This window comes from Delphinapterus leucas, chromosome 13 (genome assembly GCF_059928025.1).
Source record: "Delphinapterus leucas isolate spDelLeu-1000000601 "Yukka" chromosome 13, BTC_Dleu_Yukka2, whole genome shotgun sequence".
In the NCBI taxonomy this organism is placed as follows: Eukaryota; Metazoa; Chordata; class Mammalia; order Artiodactyla; family Monodontidae; genus Delphinapterus; species Delphinapterus leucas.
This window is the reverse complement of record NC_143141.1, coordinates 70,598,076-70,621,258: the sequence shown is the minus strand read 5'-3', so window position 1 is coordinate 70,621,258 and position 23,183 is coordinate 70,598,076. Positions and strand designations below refer to the sequence as shown.

General features: G+C 46.9%; 1 protein-coding gene across 7 annotated transcripts in view; it reads left to right on the top strand.

Annotated features, from left to right (window-relative positions):
• The window catches only part of LBH (LBH regulator of Wnt signaling pathway), a 90,088-nt gene extending 70,325 nt beyond the window's left edge, over nt 1-19,763 (top strand). For 6 of the 7 annotated variants that reach the window (XM_022574150.3, XM_089923303.1, XM_022574151.3 and 3 more), the window contains one exon: nt 17,122-19,763. In XM_022574150.3, the coding sequence (XP_022429858.1) occupies nt 17,122-17,310 (189 nt within the window). In that variant the 3' untranslated portion in view covers nt 17,311-19,763. The other variant, XM_089923302.1, reaches the window with a different exon arrangement.
• Nucleotides 19,764-23,183: the final 3,420 nt, after the last annotated feature.

Here is a 23,183-nt window from a genome sequence, read left to right as displayed (position 1 = left end):
ATGAGGGGAGCCAGGGAGGATGCTCTGTAAGCCAGAGGCGCTAATTCTACATGTGCCACAGTGCCCCGTGTTCTGGGCCTTCCCTAAGAGCTTCCCCTGCATTTCCCGACAGGAGGGAGGGATATCCTGGCGTTTTATAGGATAGGGAGGAGGGACAGTAGTGGGTGACCTTCTCCTGCCGCAGCCCTGCCGTTTGCTTCTTGCAGTCTGAGCCTCGCTTTTAGCTCTGCTTTAGGACGGGTCTAATGCACTGTGCTGGCTGAGAATAGCTCCTCCCCAGATAGGAGCTCTCTGCTTCTTCCATCTCCAAGGCCCAACAATAGACGACTCCTTTATCTCTCCCTCCTCGCTCTTTATCAGAAGCAGCAACTCCTCTCTCAAAGAATAGTCTCAGTTGAACCTCTAAAGTCAGGTAGCACTTCGGAAACACTCTCTTCATTCACCTCTCTGCTGAGCCTTTCTTTATGAGACCCCCGAGGCTGGCTCTCCTTGCTCCCACCCGTGTAAATGCAGGTGTTGAAATCAATGATGGGCTGGGGTTCCTGCGCCTGTCTCTGTTCGCCTCCCTCAAGCCCCCGCTCACAAGGCCACTCCAGGCATAAGTCATCACCTCCCTTTGTCTCCTCCTCCTGGTGCCCTTGTCTCGTTGGATACTCCCAGCTGTGGTACCCCACATGTTCTCAAGAGTTTTGGAGGCCCAGCTGGGCAGGCGCATAGAAGTCCCATGGTCACCAGGAAAACATCTTTCACATCAGACTTAAAAAAGCCTCAGTTGTCCCTGAAGAAACATAAAGCTAAAATTCCAAAGCACTTGGCAGGAGATGTCCCCCCATGGACACGACATGCTCCTGGAATCCCAGTGAGTTTTCTTTTTCCTATCCCTACCCCGCCCACCCTGCTCCCTGCTTGGTACAATTCATAAGAACATGAGGCAAACAGGCAGTTAGGGCCGCAAGGTTCAGAGGCACAAGGAGTTCATGTCTTTGGGTGGCGTTGGGCCTGTGTCTGAACGTGCTGCCTCTTTTTTTTTGCTGTACGCGGGCCTCTCACTGTTGTGGCCTCTCCCGTTGCGGAGCACAGGCTCCGGACGCGCAGGCTCAGCGGCCATGGCTCACGGGCCCAGCCGCTCCGCGGCATGTGGGATCTTCCCGGACTGGGGCACGAACCCGTGTCCCCTGCGTCGGCAGGCGGATTCTCAACCACTGGGCCACCAGGGAAGCCCCGTGTGGCCTCTTTTTGAGTCAGTGCCCAGGTCACGTCAGTTTCAGGTCACGTCTACTTTGTATGAGGGATCCAGCACCTTCCTTCAGTGCCCAAGGCCTTGACACAAACATGGTGTTCAGTGTTTTGCAATGCCCCTGGGTGAGGGCCTGCAGAGGGCTGGAATTATTCCCATGGGGTTCCTCCCCAACACACACACTGTGGTCACAGCAGTGAGTCTGTAGCACTGCCAGGGAGAGAACAAGCTTGCTTCACTTCCCTAGCCAACGTGACACACACTGGAGCCATACAACCTGGCCTTCTCTCAAAGGGCCTGTGTTAGGCCTGAGGCCTCTCAGGCGGTGGTGTGTTCATCCCTCTCCAGACCCAGGGTCTGTGTCTTAGACGGCTCTTTGTTCCCACAATGCCGGGCACAGTGTCCTGTAAGTAGTTGCTTAATGGATGCTGTATGATTGATTGGACACTTCCTCTCTCCCTTTCCTGAACTGAGAATTATCCCTCCACCTTGGCTATCCCACGGCGTGGGTTTTTATAGAATCAGCATTTTCGCTATGGTGACCCAGTCTCCCAGGTCGGATAGAGAGGAGGATTGTACCATTAGGGAAATGGATGAGTTTGGGTGGCGAATCTTGTGACTGGAGCCAAGAGCTATTCCTGGGTGTCTAGTGAATGTCCTGAAATGATCTGTCAGGCCCGAGTCCTGAAATAATCCTCGGAGGATGAAGACAGGCCCTCATTCACACGGGGCCCAGAGTTGCCGGGGCTTCGTTCCTTTTCAGTCTCATAGACCCTGCGCCCCCCTCGGCTGTCTCTCGCCTCGCCATCTGCCCTTCCCTTGTCCCGGAGCCCAGCTCAGGAGGATTCTTGATCAATCAGCTCCTGTGTCTGCTCCCCACTCCTTGACTGGAGGAGGGCCCCTCGTTGCACAGACCTATCTTAGAAAAAAATTAATATTTGCCAAAAGTTTCTCCAGCCTATTTTGACCTCAAGGGAAGTTTGGGAGCTCCCTCAGTCCCCTCACTGCTAGAATTAATTGCCTTACACTGTCAGAAGCCCCTTTTAGGTAAACTGTATAGAAGAGGCACCCAAGCATTTAGCTGAAGCGACATTGACTACTTGCAACTCAGCCAGTAATTGTACTGGAGCCAATGGGAAGGAAGGTTCCAGATCTCTCATCCAAAGGAGAACTGCCCTGAGCAAAGAGGGAAGTCACAAACCTCAGTCCGGGGGTGGGGGGGGTTGGTCTCTAGGTCTGACTTTCTCCTAACTTGAACCTGAAGGTGGTTCCCAGGCAGAATTAATTAGTATACCTTGAATTCATCTCCTGTCTTTACTTTGTAGAGCTTGAAATACATGTCCACCCTGGATTTGAGAGCATCCTTGGTTTTCCCAAATTCCTAACCATTTTCTCCAGACACAGCCCTATGTGTCAGTTCTAATTTATCCGCAGGTGAGCATTAGCCCGAGGTGTGTGGGCAGCCCCAGGCTCAGCCGCTGATCCCCATTGGACAGAGCCTGAGATGCCTACAGAGGCTCACACACACACACACTCGCATGCACTTACATGAACTCACACACACATGCGCACACACACACACGACCAAAAGGGCAGACAGCAGAATGTTAATAGCAGTTGTTTTAGATCAGAGTGCTGTAATTACAGGAAAATTTTCTTTTCCTTCCCCTTTTTTGAGTAATTTCATATTTTCACTGGCAAACTATGTATTTTATTATGCTTACTTTTCAAATTTTTAAAGTAGCATAGGCCCATTATGGAATTTTTATTTTCTTCTTTAAACTTTTTTTTCCAGTCACCGTAATCTCACCATGCATAAATCGCAACTGTTAACATTTTAGCATCTTTTCCACAGAAATTGTTTTTATATGGCCAAGATCACACAGGGTTGTGTTCTGCTTTTTTACTTAATGGTATGTAAGTCATCAGCATCACATCATCACAACTTATCTTTTTTTTAATAAATTAATTTATTCTATTTATTTTTATTTTTGGCTGAGTTGGGTCTTTGTTGCTGTGCACGGGCTTTTCTCTAGGTGCGGCGAGCGGGGGCTACTCTTCGTTGTGGTGTGCAGGCTTCTCATTGCGGTGGCTTCTCTTGTTGCGGAGCACAGGCTCTAGGCGCGCGGGCTTCCGTAGTTGTGGCTCACGGGCTCAGTAGTTCTGGCTCGTGAGCTGTAGAGCGCAGTCTCAGTCGTTGTGGCACACAGGCTTAGTTGCTCCACGGCATGTGGGATCTTCCTGGACCAGGGCTCGAACCCGTGTCCCTTGCATTGGCAGACGGATTCTTAACCACTGCACCACCAGGGAAGCCCAAAATTTATCTTAAAAATGCTTCAAAGCCAGCATTTTAATAACTGCACAAAGTTATAAAGTTACAACATGATTTTTTCACCATTCTCCAATTGTTGAATTATTTTTAAATTGTATATATTTTTCTCTTATAAATAATGTGATAATTTATATATAATTTTATATATAAATCTTTGTCCATAGTTTATACTATTTCCTTAGAGTCTTAGGAATAGAATTTCTGAGTCAAAAGGTGTAAGAGAGTGTGTGTGTGTGTGTGTGTGTTATAATTATAAAGGTGATATTAATTCTTTTTAGAAATTTAGGAAAATATAGAGAAGTACAAATGAAATTTTAAATGCCCATATTCCTATAACTGAAATATTTTGGTATGTTTACTTCCAGTATTTTATATGCATTTTTATTAAAAAAATAAAATTGAGGTAAAACTGTATGTGCCAGAGTGAATCTTTTTTCACTTCGTATAATATTGTGACTATGTTCCTGTCATTTGGTTTTCTTTGTAAAATGGCATTTCATTTTGTTATGTACCACTTATTGCTGAATATTTAGGTTGTGGCATATTTTGTTCTTACAGAGAACACTGCTTTGAATATCATTTTACACAAATCTCTGCGCAGGTCTGATTTGTTTCCTCAGAATAAATTCCTGGAAGTAGAATTGCTGAATCAAAGAGATTCAACATCATTAAGCCTCTTGATTATATATTACCTTAATAACAGAAGACAAATAAAAGAGTTTATCATAGTATAAGCTCCCAGCATTGAAAGCTCTACAAATAGAATCTCAGGGTTGTAAAATCTATACCAATGGGATGATGGAGGAGCTTTGTGGAGAGAGTCAGAAAGGTGTTTGGTTACTTTAAAGTGTTTGGGAGATGTTGTACATCTTCCCCTAGTTTGTTAACTGCTTATTTTGAGCAGAGATGATAACAGTTAATGATGTTTAGGCACCATTTAGCCAGCATTGCAAATTAGCCAGGGACATTCTTGTCCCATAGTGGGTTTTGTTGACATGCTCTGTGAATTACAAATGTATATGAGTTGGTGATTCCCCTACTTATCTCCTTTATTCTGTTAATGACATTGGAGCACCGTGTGACCTTGAGGAAGGCCAGGGTAGTTGCCTTCGCTTGGATACCCACGAAGGTTGAACAGACGCACGTTTAGTCCCCTGAACCACCTTGGTTTTCCTGGGGTTCCAGGTCTGGCTTATGGAATGGTCATGGTTTAGAAATATTGCTTCCCTGGAACCAAGGATAAACTGGGCTCTTAGAAGTAGATCTGAACATAATGGAAGTCTTGGGCCAGTGTTCAAGGGCCTTCCACCCAATAGCACTGCAAGGCTCCAGGTTCTTTGCGACAGGTAAATGGCCTAGGCCAATGTTCCAGTAGAGTCCAATATGCCTGGTGGTTTACAAAGTTAATTTAGGTGTTACACAGACAAACTTTGAAAATGTTAGTGTATTTTATGGTTATTACCTATGACAAGTAATACTACTTTTCCATTTATGTAGTGATAGAATTTTATTTTATCTTTTAAATGTTTTAAACAAGTGAGTAAAGAAGAAATATAATTGAGCCATAGTGTGTATGTGGACGGGAAAGCATAACCATGGTGGTACCTGACTTCCTGGGACTGGCGTCACCGTTGTTACCATGAAGGAATTTTTTTTCTTCGAGAGTTGAATCTTTCCTCTTGGATGGAAGCATTCTTAAAGATAAGCTAATACTAAATTATGATTTCTGTATTTCTTTGGTCATTTGCCCCGTTGGATATAGCAGTTAAAGCCATATCAGAAACGTTCTTGGCTGTTTTCCTTGGCACCCTAATATTGGAGGTTTTAATGCCAAATTACTTCTTAATCAGGTTCTATGTATACACCCCTTCATGTTTTAACAAAGTGTTAAAACCTCAGCTGCCCCTGAGGTTCACAGAAACTTTCAAGGGATACGACAGCAGAGAGCATTTTGGAGAAATCAATTTCCACATCTTTAGCTTCCTTCTGTTCCTTTTCTAAAATTCCGATTCCTGAAGACAGGCTTCACCAGTTTTCTTTTCCTACCTTTCCTATCAAGATTGCCCTCCACCTCCTTTGTAAGAGGACCTGCTTCTCACCTACGTGAATCTTTTAAGGTGCCTTCCCAGGGTATAGAAACCTTAGGAGAATTGAACAAATGGACCATTTAAAAATGTTACTGTCTAAGAAGCTTCATAAATCCCACCTATCTATAAAAAACCAGTGAAAATTTACCTTTGCGTTTAATAATTATTTGTGGTATGTTTATTGATTACTTATATACTAATAGCTGCAATAAGCCAATCCAGAATTTTATTTTTTTAACTAACAAGCCTTAGGGTCATGGGACATAAAAACATTAAAAGCCAATTTACAAATACATCTTTTTATTGCAGAGAAGTATGAAAAAAGCTAATGACTAAAAACTTTCAAACATGAAAATACATTAATATAAAATTCTATGGATCAGTAGAATGGAAATACATTTTCAAGTAGAGAAAGGAATAAGATTTGACTTACGAGCTTGTTTATGAGTTTGTAAAATAGGTGATGGTAGATATCAAATTGCTATGGTGTTTATAAGCCATTGAGTACTTATTTAAAAGAGTGGCATAAAAGTTTATTTTAAAATGGTAATATTTATAATATAGCAGAAGTTTTAGGTGTCAGTTTTAAAAGGTGTGAAAGGAGACAGTTTTTCAAAATTCTTTCAATTCTTTCAAAATTCTTTCAAGATTCTTTCAATCTCCAAGTTTGGAGATCGTGGATAAAGATATTTTCCTTGGGATCAAAACTGAGATACCGTAGCATCTCAGAGTGGGAGGGTACCTTTGAGACTGGGCCAGTCTCTATCAGATGTGAAAATGGACTCTGCAGTAGCGTGGCACTGGGTCACTTACGTGTTCTTTGGACATTGCCAGTGATACGGAGCTCAGAACCCTTCAGCGCCGCGGGATTATGAAGTATGAATCTGGATAACTGGTTTCTAATCTTGGCTTTGCTACTGTCTATGTCATTTCAGGCGACTCCCAGCATCTCTTTGGACCTTGCCTTCCCCTTCTGTAATGGAGAGAGTTGATTCTATCATTTTTGTTAGAAGTTGTATAATGCAGTGAAATCCTCCATTCTGATCTTAGATAGGCCCCCTGGAGTTAAAAAAAATCTGCTCTCTCTTAGACTTCATGTCAGCCTTTTAAGTATTTGAAGGCACCTCTTATGTTCCCCTCAAATCTTTTCCAGTTTTAAAACATATTATCCTTCAACCTTGACTTATGGAGTCATCTTTGTGAAGGTATTTTTTTCTCCAGGCCATTGGCTCTCAAATTTTTAAATCTCAGTCCCTTTTGCTTTTTAAAAAATTATTTAGGACCCCCAGAGATATTTGTTTATGTGGGTTATATCTTTTGATATTAAAACAGTTTAAAAATTTTATTATTTATTAATTCCTTTAAAATGACAATAAAACCATTACATGTTAATGTAAGTAATGATTTTCAATAAAAATAAATATATTTTCCAAAACAAAAAAAAAGTTCAGCACAAAGAAAGGTTTCACATTTTTGCAAATCTGTTTGATATCTGACTTAATAGAAGACAGCTAGAGTCTCACATCTGCTTCTGCTTCCAATCTGTTGTGATCGGTGTTGGTTGAAGTACAAGAAGAAAATCTGGCCTATGCAGATATGTACTTAGAAAAGGGAGAAATATTTTAGTAGCCTTTTCATATATTTTTCTTTGATACTTTGGCAAAACTCAGTAAGTGGTAGTTTCTTAGAGGTTAGTGGTAATGTGGAATCTGAAACCTTATCAATGAACTTTCTGTACTCTTACATTAAAATTCATTAGCCTATCTTGCACTTTGAACGAATCTTTTACGCATGCTTGTTTTCATAACATGCTGTACTGATCATTTGGAAAATATAGGTTCGCTGAGTTATGCACATCTTCCAAAGTTAACACATTTTGTTACATAATATCAAAAAAAATCACATTAGTTAATATGTGGTCTCATCGAAATTCTTCAAGTGATAGGAAACTGTCAAGATTATGGTGGCTGATACAAGTTTTACAAAATTCTAATTTTTGCTTGAGACCTCAGTTTTTAATCATTGGTAACAAATACCATCAGTCATTTTTTTGAAATATCAGGCTCATTTTCTTTGAAATATTAGGCTCAGGTCTGCCGAATACCCAAGTCTGAATAACCATGGTTATCGGTCATTCTTTCAACTAAAAATGGCGTCCCATGGAAAAAGCGGCTAGTTCAGCTCGCCACTCAATCCCATAAATGCTTTTCTGCGAGACAGCCATTGTTCTCTGATGTGCACCAGAACCGTTGTATGCCGACTTTGCATTTCATCACAGAGTATATTAAAACAACATGTACTGAACAGTCAATATTTAATAAAAATTTATCTTTACTGCTTCATCAAGGACATGCAGTTTTTTGTTTTGTTGCTGTTGGGTTTTTTTTTGCTGCACGCGGGCCTCTCACTGTTGTGGCCTCTCCCGTTGCGGAGCACAGGCTCTGGACGCGCAGGCTCAGCGGCCATGGCTCACGGGCCCAGCCGCTCCGCAGCATGTGGGATCCTCCCGGACCAGGGCACGAACCCGCGTCCCCTGTATCAGCAGGCAGACTCCCAACCACTGCGCCACCAGAGAAGCCCGAAGTTGTTTGTTGTTTTTTGTTTTTTTTTAATTGCAAGTGGGAGGTGGTGAAGACTACAATGACCACCAGCACAGTTTGCAGCTGCCACCATCATTAATTCTTGCTCAGGTGCCAGCAATTTCACCCACCGTTGCTTTTTATACCATTAGTGCAAGTATCAGCACAGGAAAAATGGCAAATAACATCTTAGTATTACTAAGAAAATATTTTAACTCCATGGACACTCTGTCCCTGAAAGGAGCTCAGGAATTAAGCTTTGAGAACCACTGCTCTAGACTGAACAGAATGTGTCTGATCAGACGCCAGCTGGGCATCACCTCCCTATTAGTGCAGGTGGTGTAGATGGTCTCCATGAGATTAGCGGACCTCTAGGAACATAGCCCTGTTTGCTTCAATGTTTTCACATCAATACTGCAGTTGCGATCAACTATAATCTCCAGGCCTCTTTTACTGGACCTACTATCAAGCAAGGCTTCCTGTTGGAGAGGGGAAGAAAAGTTTTTAACTTAAAGAAAGATATAAACTAGCTGATGACCTCACTTTGGGAAAAGGTGAGTTGGGGGTGATGGATGTCATCCAAGTGGAGACTTTCACAGATGGTGGAAAGGGCAGTGAAGCCGTGGATTGGGGAATCCTCAGCCTAAGATGGACAGTGGAAGCCAGGAAGCTGCCTGAGTCCAGAGAAAAGCCTAGGCTGACACCAAGTCCAGGGAGGGCACAGGGAAGGTGAGGTTAGACAGGTCAGGTGAACCTGAGCAAGGTCATGAGAATCAGGAGAGAAGCAGTCTTGAAGCAGGCTGGCCTGGTAGTGTGCTGCAGAGGTCGTGGTGACTGAAGGCCAAGCAGGGCCCTGGGCCTGGGCTGTAAGCAAGTCCTCAGAGACTTGAGAGTGGTTTCCATCCAGCAATGGTTTTGGAAGCCATGTAATAGGGGAACCCCCAGACAAGAAGAGAATGGGAGGCTATGGGACCAGGCTAAATATTCAAGATTTTTGTCTCCAAAACAAAGAATGAGGGAATGGTTGGAAATGGCAGCTCTGTCAGTCTGGGCTTTCTGAGAGCGGGTGTGTGGCTGTGGGACACCTGGGTGGCACCAGCAGGAGAGAGAGAGAGAGAGAGAGGCCATCCCCCAAGGCCCAGAGATGACTGGGAAGCAAGTCTTCTTTTCAAAGGGCAATAATGAGGCAGTCGGGGGGATATTTGGATGGGGATATTTGAGGTCATCCTATGCCAGAAAGCTGCAGTGTTTTCTTACCACCCGGAGAACTTTGAGAGATGTTCTGTAACGTCACAAAAGCCCCATCAGCTCGCTGGGCCCGAATTATCTGCAGCAATTCGTGCTAATTAATTGGAATTTGGAACTCCTGACTTGCAGGATGGGTGTGTGTTGGAGAGATGTTTATGAAAGATGGTGTTTATCCAGAGGATTTCCTTTTCTTTTAAGTTTCAAGGCTGAAGGCTTAAGCATCTTTAATCCAAAGGAAGGAGATCCAACAGTTGTTAATAAAGCCCCAAATCTCTGCTCAAGTCTCCAGTAGGATTAGAGACACCAGAGAAGTGTAGGAGAGGGTGAGGTGGATAGTCTATAACCCCAGTCCAGGGGAGATTTGCGTGACGTGAGTCTCAAGGATGGAGAATGAGGTCATTAGCATCTGAGTGGAGGTGTTAGAATGTTCTTCCCCATCCTCTGAATCCAGGCAGTAGCCACTGTGCCCCTTTGCTATAATTCTTTCTGTTCTTGCCAGCCACGTTTCACTCTGAAAAGTCAATAAAATGCAAATAATGATGATAAAATAGCAGGAGGCGAGGATTTCAAAGAACATATTTCTTGCCTTCACGTATTGTTAGGGGACAAAAAGCAGGGTGTACTTTTCTTTTGAATTAGCTGCCCCTCATTCACTCAGCCTTTGTCAGAGCAGGATGCTGGTAGAGATCTGCCCATTGTTAGAAACCAGCCCTTCCTAGGAACGAATAAACACACAAGGCCAATCCATTGTTATTCTCCAGGAAAAATAAGAAACCCAGGCGGCAGGCCCCTAGAGTAGGCTGGGGGAAGGAGGGGAGGGTGCGTAATGGGGAGACTTACGCTGCAGGGGCTTCCACTGAAAGGCCAGGATCTGGACAAGGCAGTGGCTTCCATTCCAGTTGGCCTAACCCATGCCCTGGGAAAAGAGAGGTACTGTAGGAGAAGTGATGAACCGTTTGTCCAGAGAACCTGGCCTAGACTTTGTGAGCACAAGCCCAGGAGTGCTGCTAATTTCCTCCTGTCCCAAGCCACAGCTACAGACGTTCCAGCGCCTTACTGTAAATGCTCCCTGGGGACCCCAGCTTTACCTAATAAGAACCATCATTAGGAATTTAAAGTTTATAGAACATACAGACATACCTGTATTTAATTCTCTCCAAAGCCCTATAAGATGGGAATTAGTAGTAATCCCAATTTATAAATGAGGAAAGGGGGGCGATAGGCCTCCACATCTTTGAGCCTGTTGGGTTCCGTGCTGGCACTCAACCTGAAGGATCATGTAATCCTTTCAACAATACTGTAGAGTGGAAATTCCTTCCTCATTTTACTCACGAGGCAGCTGAGGCTCAGAGAAGTTAAAACGACTTGACCCCAGTCATAGAGATAATAAGGCACGGGGACAAGGGAAAAGCCAGATCTTTCAGACTCCTGGTCTACCTGTGGGAGTGGAGATTTTCCATCACAGGTTTGAGGTTCAATTCTACCCCCTCCTCTGGAACCAGAGAGGGGAGAGACACACTGTGTGGTTTTGGATGCCGAGGCAGATCCCTCTTGAGGCCTTGGAGAGCCACCTGGTTATTCATCGCAGGCCCTCTGTCCCACCTGCCCTCTCCCCCCCACCCCAGCATGCCTCCTTCCTCTGTTCCACCCCAGCAAAGAGGAGCAGGATGGCCGAGCTCCCTGGGTCTCAGCTTGCAGAGCTGGTAATTAGCCCTTTGTATCTAGTTAACCACCTTTCATCTCCTCTACCTGCTGGTGTCCGCTTTCCCTATTAGCATCTCTCAACTCTTTGCCGAGCCCTCCACCTTCTTTGTGGCCAGCTCAGGTTGTTTGTCAGGGGTGACGGCTGAGGGATGCACGCACACAGGAGAGGGCTGCTCCAACCAGAGTCGCTCATTTTCCATCCTAGGTGCCAGGCATCTCTCTCCTCTCCCACCCCAGAGGCAGCCAGGTTTAGGTCACCTGGCTTAGAGGCAGACAGTCGATAGCTAGGCCCCCAAATTTCAGGCCTTTGGAGCCCTGGTGTTACCTTTCAGTTCCCCTCCGTGGGTGAAATGGGAGCCGACTGACCGGTGACTTTTATACTTTCAACAAAAGCCTGCTGACTAATTCTGCATCTCCAGGGGCTCACCTTCAACCCCAGACTTCTCTGCTCTCAGGCCTCCCATGTCGGTCTATTAGCCAAACATCCTGAGCTTTCCTGGACGGCCCTGCTTTCACTGTCCTCATATTTATCTATTTATTTGTGTAGCTATTTCAATTTATATTAACTTTACATATTTCATATAAATTTATATTAATAAAAATGAAAGGGAATTAAAAATTTTAGCCTCAAGTGCTTAAGAGACACATGTGGCTGGTGTTTACCATTGGACAGTGCAGATAGAAAATATTTCCATTATTGCAGAAAGTTCTGTTGGACAGCTCTGATCTACAGGCAGAAATTCCAGTATATTGGCATCCAAACTACATCTCACAGACCATTTCTTCCTAGAAGGTCCTAAAGCTCCTTTGACCTTTTTTTTTTAAATTTATTTTATTTATTTAGTTTTGGCTGCGTTGGGTCTTCCTTGCTGCGTGTGGCCTTTCTTTAGTTGTGGCGAGCAGGGGCTACTCTTTGTTGCAGTACGTGGGCTTCTCATTGTGGTGGCTTCTCTTGTTGCGGAACACAGGCTCTAGGCACGCGGACTTCAGTAGTTGTGGCACATGGGCTCAGTAGTTGTGGCTCGCGGGCTCTAGAGAGCAGGCTCAGTAGTTGTGGCACATGGGTTTCGTTGCTCCACAGCTTGTGGGATATTCCCGGACCAGGGCTTGAACCCGTGTCCCCTGCATTGGCAGGCGGATTCTTAAAACCACTGTGCCACCAGGGAAGCCCCTCCTTTGACCTTTTGAGTGAACTCATTTGAGTTCCCAAAATGTCAGATCCTGTTGGGATTGGAGGCCACCTGGCAAAGGATGCCTTTGAAGAAGTGTCCGCTATAAAATTGACCATTACCAAGTTTTTTGTTTGTTTATTTGTTTATTGTTGTTTTTGTGGTACGCGGGCCTCTCACTGTTGTGGCCTCTCCCATTGCGGAGCACAGGCTCCGGACGCGCAGGCTCAGCGGCCATGGCTCACGGGCCCAGCCGCTCCACGGCATGTGGGATCTTCCCGGATCCGGGCACGAACCCGTGTCCCCTGCAAAGGCAGGCGGACTCTCAACCACTGCGCCACCAGGGAAGCCCGACCATTACCAAGTTTGAATGCCTGCTGTTCCCCACAGTGGGACATGCAGGGCCTGGGATGTTCTTGGTGCATGTGATCTCCAAGATTTGCAAAGGAGGGAACTTGGTGTCTATTAGTTTCATCCAAGCCATCAGCCCTGGCAGCCGAGTGTAACAGCTGGATGTAGAGTCCAGTGTTGGTGGACAGAGGAAGGTGCAGGGCTGAGAGAATCACAGCTGGGACGGATGCTTTGTGATCTGTTCTGCCCTGGAGGGTGAGGGTGGGAAATGCTTCTCAGAGCCTCCCCATCTTCCTTTCTGGACACCTTAGAGAGGAGCCTTTTGCTTCAGAGAGAAACAAAAAGGATTTTTTTCCCCTTCTCCTGTCCAAGGAGAAGGGACGCTTTGGGGTAAGAGGTTTAACCAGAAGCAGTTTCTTTTTGGAACAGGGGCAGTGCTTTATTCCTGGCCAGTTCCTGCAGGCAAACAGCATGCTGGGCTGGCCTGCTGCCCCAACTCTACCTGTCATGTGCTTGGCAAGTCTGACTTGAGTCCTTTTTTCCACTGCCTTCCCCACCCCGTCAAACTGCCGTTGCAACCTCTCATTTTTCTGCTGCCTAGATGATTAAAAAGCATGACTTAGTGGAAAAATGTTGACCTCCTTGGGGTCAGCCTCTTAGGCAGCTGTCAGAGATAAGATTGTACTGGCAAAATACTCAGCTTTGCTCTGCAAGGCTTTCTGTCTGGATGTGAGGAAATGAGAAGCTGGTTGGTTCTGGGTGCGTTTTGTTTGTCTTTGGAGAGAGCTACAATTTTCAGAGGCATAAATTGGTATTATCTGATAATACAATATAATCTCTGATGGGAGGGTTAGATTATTATAGTGATTTTTAAAAATGTAATTAACAGGCTTTGTAAAAGAAAAAAAAGTTTTTTTTTTCCATGGCGCCTGCTTTGAGCAATTCAGGGAGCAAAGTTCTCTGGCAAGTAAGCAGTATCAGAAGTTCAATGCTCAGACTTCCCCCAAGGACTTAAAAGACTTAATTGTGTGGCTCCTGGTATGAAAGGCATTGTTTGGAGTTATTTTAATTACTGTGTTAGTATTTCTGCCTCTTGCTTGGAGTTTGAAACTGCTGTTGGAGACTGCTCTCACAGTCCTGTTGAAACTGCTCCAAAGAGGACATTCCGATTTGAGTTTAGCATATGTCTTCAAAGCATTTTATCATCTCTGTATTTGCCCAGGCTTTGCACCCACCTAGTGAGACCAGAAGGCCACTTCACTTCTTAAAAAGAGAAACTGAGGCCCGGGCGTTTGAGAGGTCTTGGTTAGGGTTGTACAAGTGATGTCAAGGTTGATGTGGCTTGACCCAAGTGTTGTCAAATGAGCGCCTCATTCGAAGTCCTGTGGGTCTGAGTTTGGGTCCCCGTTCAGCCGCTTCCTAGCTCTGTGGCCTTGAGTAAGTCACTTGCCCTCTCTGTGCTTCAGTTTCCTCACCTATAAAAAGTGATCACACCACTGCATACTTCAGAGGATTGAGATTGAGACTCTGCTCAGCAGACGTGCCTGGCATATCTTCCATCACCAGCAGCCTCCTTATTTTAACACTTTTCCCCCTACTTTTAGTTAAAGACGCATTCCCGGCTTAGAACAAAATCATATGCTCTCCGCCCTTGTCGTCGTCCTCCTCCTTCTGCTGGCCTTGCCGCTGCCTCTCTCTCTGGCTCTTCCTCAGCGGGTGCGATCCTAGCTAGGAGCCGGGCGCCACCTCTCTCAGCCAGGGGGTCACAGCGCAGGCCCAGCCCTGGGCTTGAGGTCAGAGGGTAGAGGCAGGGGCCCAGGGCTGTCTTGGGCCAGGTGTCCATCCCCTCTTGATATTTCGCAGCTCTGTCCTTGAAGATTTAGAACAACTGTTTGGACAGGGCAGCTTATCTTCTGGACCTAGCTGCCCAGATGGTCATCCTGGGGCCTGAACTGCCAAATGGGCCATTAAAGCCCAGGGTCTTGGGCTTCCCTGGTGGCGCAGTGGTTGAGAATCCGCCTGCCAATGCAGGGGACCCAGGTTCGAGCCCTGGTCTGGGAGGATCCCATATGCCGCGGAGCAACTGGGCCCGTGAGCCACGAGTACTGAGCCTGCGCGTCTGGAACCTGTGCTCCGCAACAAGAGAGGCCGCGACAGTGAGAGGCCCGCGCACCGCAATGAAGAGTGGCCCCCGCTTGCCACAACTAGAGAAAGCCCTCGCACAGAAATGAAGACGCAACACAGGCAAAAATTAATTAATTAATTAATAAACTCCTACCCCCAACTTAATCAATCTTAAATTAATTAATAAACTCCTACCCCCAACTTAATCTTAATCAATCTTAAAAAAAAAAAAAAAGCCTAGGGTCTTGCCCACCCTCCCTGGTCAGTTTTCTGTGAAGTGGGCATGTTGACCCAGTGGCGTCCATTCATTGTTCAAGAGGCACAGGTGTTGAAGACAGGAGATCTAGGTTTGAATCCTGGCTCTTCCTTGTGACCCTCAGAGCCCCAGGTCTCTGCTCCTGGGCAGCGGGGGAGGGGGGGAGGTGAGGCCTACCGGAGGTACCTGAAAAAGCTTTGTAAACTGTAGCATACTTTCCACTCGTGGGGGTTCCCCTCACTCATGCCCAAGGCTTGTGCTCGGAAGGGCACCTGTGTCCTCACCCACAGCAGGAGGCTCCGGCTCCCCAGAAGAGAAGTGAGGAGGGGCCCAAGTAAGCCACTTGACCTTCTCCCTGCTCGGCATGTGGGTCTGTGCGCAGAGCCCAGTCCAGGGGCAGACCTGCAGGGCTGGCTGCATCAGGAAGAGAAAGCCCGCAGGGGGGCGTCATCTTTCCCGCGCCTCCCTTCACCCCACTAGCCTAGCCCCTCCCTGCCTTGTTTTCCTCCTGGCCGCCATTACGATCCTGTTTATAAGCCCCGTTAAGTCTTTAATGATGCCTGGTTGTGCAGCTGGCTTAAGACTTAATCCCCCAGCAATAGGGCTTTATTGGATAAATGGTTAATAATCACTCGTCTGCAGGGATTGGGGAGGTTGTGTTGAGGCCCCTGATTCCCGGAAGCCCCACGTGGCCCCTGACATGGTCAGGGACTTGGTGGGGACAGCACTGCGTGGGGCTAGGTGCAATAAGATTGGGTACCCTCATAACACCCCAGAAGTTGGGAAGGCCTGAGTTTCTAGGAGAGCACTTCTGCTACCTCCAAGGAACAGAGCCAGGCACAGGGAACCCCCGGGATCTCTTCAAATGTGTGTCTTCACCCCCTCCAGGGTCTGCTTTCCTTTCTTTTGCCATTAACAAGCTGTGTGACCCTGAGCAAGTCTCCTGACCCCTCTAGGCCTCAGTGTCCTTATCTATCAAATGGAGAGGTTGGAAGAGATGGCCTTGCAGGTGCCCTGTGATTCTGTGAGCCCAAGCGTCCCAGACAGTCTCCTCTCTCCGGCTGTCTGGCGTGTCCCCAAGAGCTGTGTGTGGCAGGAGACCAGCAGCCCATTGGATTAAGTACTTAAGCTGCTGGGCAAAGAATTGGGTCAGCTGTAGTCACAGGGCAGTGTGCGCAAAGGGAATCTGCAGAGCCTGGATTTTATAGCCTGGTTTGGGGTTTCTCCCAGCTCTGGTCAGGACACACAGTAGGCATCAGAAAAAGGAACCTCGTTGACAGGACTGTGGAAAGAGAAGTAGACTCTTTCAGGTGTAGAGCCGTCAAGGAGCCAGGTGTTGTTTACAGGTGAAAAAAGAGCCTGGGATTATGTTCCCATGTGCCTGTGTCTGGGGCCATGCCTTCAACCCTGATTTGACTTTGACTTTACAGCTACAGCGAGATCAGAACCCGTCTCCTTGAGAGGCACGTGATATTGGCCACGGACTTGGGAGTCAGGCAGACCTGGGTTTGATCCCATTCTACCACTGCTCGTTTCCAGGCTGAATGGTTTGGGCAACCTCCTTCTCCAGGAATCTCCTGGGATTCTTTCAGGTGGCGTGAGCAGCACCTATGTTTCTGCCTGACCGTGTTGGGTCCAAATTATATATGTAAAGTACCTGGTAGGTGCCAATAATTATCCTGGGAGGAATTTAATGTTATGGCACCTGTTGTATGCATTGTACTTCTAGAGTAAAATGCTTGCTGCAAATGGAGATGTGACTCACTGTGGACATGATTTTGAGTTCTTTTATCTGAAAACAAGACCAAAAAGTACAAATGCAAATTTGGTGGCACTGCCATGAAAACTTTCAGCTTCAGGATTAGTCTGGGTTTCCTTTGTTGCCCCAGAGTTTGTTCCCTGGCTCCTGCCTGATGCTGTGCAGTATCCCACCTGCTGCTCCCCAGTATCCCAAGGGCGTAGCACGGTCTCTGGTGTATAGCGGGGGCTCGGTCCTGCACGTGTACCTGATGGGGTTCTCCGCTTTTATTTCAGATCTTCCCTGACCCGTCAGACTTCGACCGCTGCTGCAAACTGAAGGACCGTCTGCCCTCCATCGTGGTGGAGCCCACAGAGGGGGAGGTAGAGAGCGGGGAGCTCCGGTGGCCCCCCGAGGAGTTCTTGGTCCAGGAGGATGAACAGGACAACTGTGAAGAGACACCGAACGAAGACAAGGAACAGTAGAGTCCACGCCGGCTCCCACAGGGTCACACCAGACAGCATCTGTACCTGAACTGTGTTCTTTCCCGCTACCATGGAAGGAGAGCATGAGCCACAATAGTTCTGAAAAAGTCAGACGATGGCTTCCGTTTTGCACCTGCAAATCACTGAGTTGGTTTTCTTTTCTTTTCTTTTCCTTTTTTGAGATGTCGGGCAGCGGAGCCCTCTGCGACAACACGCCAGACCTTTGAGAAAGGAAGCTGCTTAGAGCAGGGGTTGGGGGGGTGCGGGGAGGCGGGCGTCTTGGAGATCTTTATCTGAACTCAAGCAGGCTGGGGGCAGCCGTGGGATTCCAGTGGGCTCTGGGGGTGGGCTGGGATGGGGGGATGTGCAAAGCTAGCAAGGAACGTCTGGGGCAAGAAAACAAACAGGAGATGAAAGAGAAAATACACATTTTAAAGAAAACATTGAGCAGAGAAGTGCAGCCAGGAAGCACCAACCCAGCAAGCATTCGCTCTGGCTGCTGGGACATCAGACAACAAAGTCTTCATCTCTCTCTAGTTTTGCCCACTGCCAGCCTTTGTTTTTGTTTCAGGTGTGTTGGTCTGTAATGGGGAGGCAGGCAGAGGAGGGCAGTGGAGGCTGGCTACCTGCAAAGCCAGCTGGAGGTGATGCCGATGCCAGGAACGCCTCCCGTTTCCTTCTCCAGACCCTCCCCTCAGGCCCTAGCAGGTGCGTGTGCCCGCGTAATCTGGAGGTTTTTAAAGAGGCTGCAATGTTGAGCGCTCCCCTGATTTATCCTTTTTGCCCCCCAGCCCTTCTGGAAGTAGCGAGAGCCCTTCCCACCCTTGTTGGAGGGCCGATGTAGATGCTTGGACACCAAGGTCCATCCCCACCTGCCCCCCCCACACACTTGCTCTCCCTTTGGGCAGAGGCACAGAGTGGTGGGCTCCCCCAGGCTGGCCCTTCCTTCTCCTCATCTCCACCCTCCCAGCCCTGGCACAGCGGTCAGGCCAGGTGGCTGCCAGCCCTGCCGCAGATTCCAGCCAGCCACGGCACCCATTCCCACGTGGGATCTTGGCCTCTTTTTCCGGTGGGAGCTGAATGGCGAACGGAGGAGGCTTTTTCTGTTTCTTGTGGGGGAAGTGAGCTTTAACGCAGGTCCTGAGAGCTGGCAGAGCCTGGGAGTTATTGGATGGCAGTGACAGGCTCTCATGCAGCAGCCTGGGGATTGAATTTGAAACTAAAGGGTGTCATGAGGTCTTGGGCTTCTTCCGCGGCGTGTCTGGATGCAGGGGGCAGGACGAGGGAGCATCATCCCTCCTCACCTCCCACCTGACCCCTGCAAGGGCAAGTTGCAAGAGAAGGCTAGCTTGGACTTAGAGCTTCTCGTCATAGTTAAGAACCATCTGGAGCTGCAAAGATTGCAGGACAAGCCCTTCAGACCATCTCTATCTCAGAGCAGGACGGTGCAGCCAAGAGGTGTGCTCAAGACCCTCCCTTGGGGCTGTACTTGGCCAACGGAGGCACCCACCATGTCCCCTCAGGGCTCCAGTCAGTCCAGCTTGATCCCAGCTGGGACATGCGTGTAGAGTTGTACTTAATACCTCAAGGTTAGTGTGGCTCTGGAGAACGCTGGTGCAGGAGGACCAGCGTGTGCTGTTGTCACATCAACAGGACTTGGTCCTGGGAAGCCAACGCTCACCCCCTCACCCCTCTGCCCCCAACCTCTGTGTTGTCTGCTTGTGTTGCACACACCGATGGCAATAACTTCCTCCAGCTCCTCGAGCAAGTGGGAGAGGCCTGCAGCCTGCCCTGCGAGGGGGCTTCTCACTCTCGCTCTCCCTCTCCTTCTGTTTTGGCTGCAGGGAGCCTTTTCCAGTTACCCTCACACCCCTGCAGCTGCAGTTCTCATCCCGTGCCTCCCTGTGTGGATGGGGTCTTGCCTTTGAAAATCCCATGTTTCTGTGTCCCCCTCTCATCTGCTCCCCTGTATCATCTGTCCTGGTCTTGCCGTCTGATGGGAACGTGCTTGTAAACTGCATAACAAATCTACTTTGTGTATATGTGTGTTTATGGGGGTGGTTTATTATTTTTGCCGGTCACTAGACCCCTTTGTACGGTCACGTGCAGTCTGAGCAGGCCAGGGGCTGACAGCTTAAGTCAGGACCCTCAGCGGCGAGCCTCTTGGGGCGACCCAGCTGCTCTTGGACAAGTGGCTGAGCTCCTGTCTGGCCTCCTCTTTTTTTTTTTTTTTTTTAAGTAACTTGTGTGTATTTCTAACTGATGCTATTGAAACAAAACAAAACAAAACAAAAAACCCCCTAGTATTTCAGTAAAAATGCCTGTTGTAAGATGAACCTCCTATAACTTCTATCTGTTCTTTTTTGAGGCTCAGGGAGAAACTAGCTTTTTTTTTTTCCAAACTACTTTTTGTCACTGTGACAGTTGTAAATAAAGTTTGAAAATGCTTTCCACTCTTGTCTGGTTTCTTTCTTTCTTGCTGCTCCATTGGAACAGACAAAGCACAGGAGATACTCTTGCAGGAGGCTGAGTTCAGTGGAGCCCCATGTGAGGGTCCTTACATATCTCACCTTCTGGCCCTTCTGGGGTGAGCCCATCCATGGTTTTTATCAGCTGGTTGAATGAAAGCAGCTTTTTTCTTCTATGCTAGCGGTTCTAACTCTGGATGTGCATCAGAGTCACCAAGAGAGCTTTAAAAAAATACAAATAACCTGGATCCTACCCCCACAGACTTGCATTTCAGTTGGTCTGGGGTGAGGTCCAGGCATTAGCATTTTTTAGAATCACCTAGATTTTAACACACAGCCATGGTGGCGGTTGTTTTTTTTTTTTATTTTATTTATTTATTTTTGGCTGTGTTGGGTCCTCATTGCTGCACGTGGGCTTTCTCTAGTTGTGGTGAGCGGGGACTACTCTTCGTTGCGGCGCACAGGCTTCCCATTGCGGTCGTTTCTCTTGTTGCAGAGCATGGGCTCTAGGCACGCGGGCTTCGGTAGTTGTGGCATGTGGGCTCAGTAGTTGGGGCTTGTGGGCTCTAGAGCGCAGGCTCAGTAGTTTGTGGCACACGGACTTAGTTGCTCCACGGCATGTGGAATCTTCCTGGACCAGGGCTCGAACCCGTGTCCCCTGCATTGGCAGGTGGATTTTTAACCACTGTGCCACTAGGGAAATCTCACAGCCATGGTTTTAAACCACCCTTCTAAGGGAAGAGAAACATCCATAATATATTGTAAAGTTGTTCACAAAGACTGGGAGTGAATGAATGGGTGTGTATATAGCTCGAGAGAAATCCAGGAATCATTCAAACCATTGACTGAGTGCGTAGGACTTATCAGGCATTGTTAAAGAGTTTGGGTGAACAAAATAGCAGTGGTCGCAGCTCTTACTGCACTGCTTTAGTGTAAAATTAAAGGAAAAACAGGTGCTCTAAGAGTAAGTGTCTGTTGGAAGGGTCAGGAGAGGCATCTGAAGAAGTGACAAGGGGTAGGAGAGGAAGCGGGTGAGGTGCATGGAGAGAGTACTTCCGGCAGAAAAGGCTTGGGATGAGCTTGACTGGAGGGAATAGGTAGGAGGAAACAGTGCAAGGAGGGATGCTTAGGCCTGGGTGAGGAGTTTGGGTTTTATTCTAAGTGCAGGGCCTATGACAGTATCATTTACATTTTTACACAATCTGGCTTTATGGAGATGGGATTGGAGCGGGCAAGATGGAAGGCTAAGAGACCAGGAAGGGGGCTTCATGGAGGTCAGAGTGAGAGAAGGTGGTGCTTTGTGGAAAGGGTTTTTGGACATTTGTTGAACCTGAGGCTGGCTATTTTTGCCTTCACTCAGCCCACATCTGGGCTCTTAACCATAGGCAGTATAAGTAATCAAGTGATCTGTGTTGAGCTCAATTGATATTAGTGGAAGATCAATCCATTTTAACATTAGCCTGTCAGACCATTAGATCTATGGATCTGCTGCCCTGAAGATAATGTTCAAGCCTTGATCATCCTCATCTTGGATTGCCCTCTGTGTCCCCCAAACAGCCTGAGGATAGAGTTTATTACAACACAGCCTCCTTGAACATAGCCCCACAGAAAACTGTCTTTATTCACAGATGATATCATTTATGTAGAAAATTCCTATGAAACCTACCCCAAAAATCTACTAGAGCTGACATGCGAATTCAGCATGGTTGCAGGATCTAAGATCAATATACAAAACCCGACTATATTTCTGTATACTAGCAATGAATAATTGGAAATTGAAATTTAAAATTCCACTTATATTAGCATCAGAACATAAACTATTTAGGGATAAATCTGACAAAAGATCTACAAAACCTATTCAATAAAAACTACAAAACACTACTGAGAGATATGAAATAAGACCTGCGTAATCAGAGGGGTATCCCTTCTTCATGGCTCTGAAGACACCATGTTGTTAAGATGTCAGTTCTCTCCGAATTGAGCTATAGATTCAACACAATCAAAATTCCAGCAAGTGTTTTTTTTCAGAAATTGGCAATCTGATTCTAAAATTCCTGTGAAGATGCAAAGGACCTAGAATAGCCAAAACAACTTTAACAAAGAACAAAGTTAGAGAACCCAAATCTCAATTTCAAACTTTATTACAAAGTTACAGTAATCAAAACATTTAGCACTGGCATCAAATAGACAAAGAGATCCACGGAACAGAGTCCAGAAATGGACCCAAACGTAAATGGATGATTGATTTTTGACAAAGGTGCCAAGGCAACTCAGTGGAGAAGGGACGGTCTTTTCAACAATTGGTGTTAGAACAATTGTACATCCACATGCAAATATCCCCTGGGGATGGAAACATGAGTCTTTACTTCTGTCTCCCATTGTCTCCATGTGACTTTCTAAATAGAATATTTATTCATTTAGGAAAAAATTCATGTTCATGGTTGGTCAGTCGCTTCAATGCTGTCCCCACTCCACCCCAGGTCACCTCCTCTGTCCCTAAAGGAGGAACATTGGTGGCAACTGGTGACCTTTGCTGTGTTATTCAGGACGACTTGTATTCAAGTCCTGCTCAGCCCCTCCATATGTTATCTGGGGCCAGTTTCTTAATGTCCAGGATCTTCAGGTTTCTTTTCTAGTACCTCTTGCACAGGGATGTGAGGATTGAACACTCAGTAGGCACTCCACAAGTCAGGGTTTTACCTCTCTTCCCCTTAAAGATCTAAGGAACCGGCCCCTTCCTTCTCTCCCCTGTTTTTTGCTCTGAGTCCTGTGTGCACACCAGAGTCAAGGAGAGCTTCAAGGTGAAGACAGCTCCCTACTCACAAATGCACCTCCCTTAGTCTGCCCCTTTCATTTCTCACCATGAAGGAGGGGAAAACAGGGAGAAGAAGGGAACTTTAATGCCTTCTGTCCACCGAAATATTGGAGAGGGAAGGGGGAGACATCTCCCATCAAGCTAGGCCTGATGTCTGGCTCCTTTTTGGAGAGGAGATCCTTGGGCAGAAACCTGTTTGAAATGATGCTTGAGTTTTGTGTAGAGATTCCAGGTGTGGGTGACCGCAAATGCAAAGGCCTTGTGGTAGACATTGACTTGACTTTTTTGAGGAATGTCTGCAAAGCCAGCAGGGCTAGAGTAGAGGAAAAGAGAAGTAGCTGAGGTCAGATATCACAGAGCGGAGTTTAGAATCAATATTGCCCACTCTGAGAAGCCAACTGGGGAAGGAAGCAGGCTCGTCAGGCATCCCAGCCCCTGGAAATCCACTGGTCAGCCCACCCAAAGTTGTCTGACCGGGTGGCAAATGGCAGTCAGTATTGATGGACCTGAGGCAATGTCACTGCGTGAAGGGGCTTCTGGATCATCAAAGAAGAATTAAATTAGGTAGAATTCAGTTTGTACATCTGTCT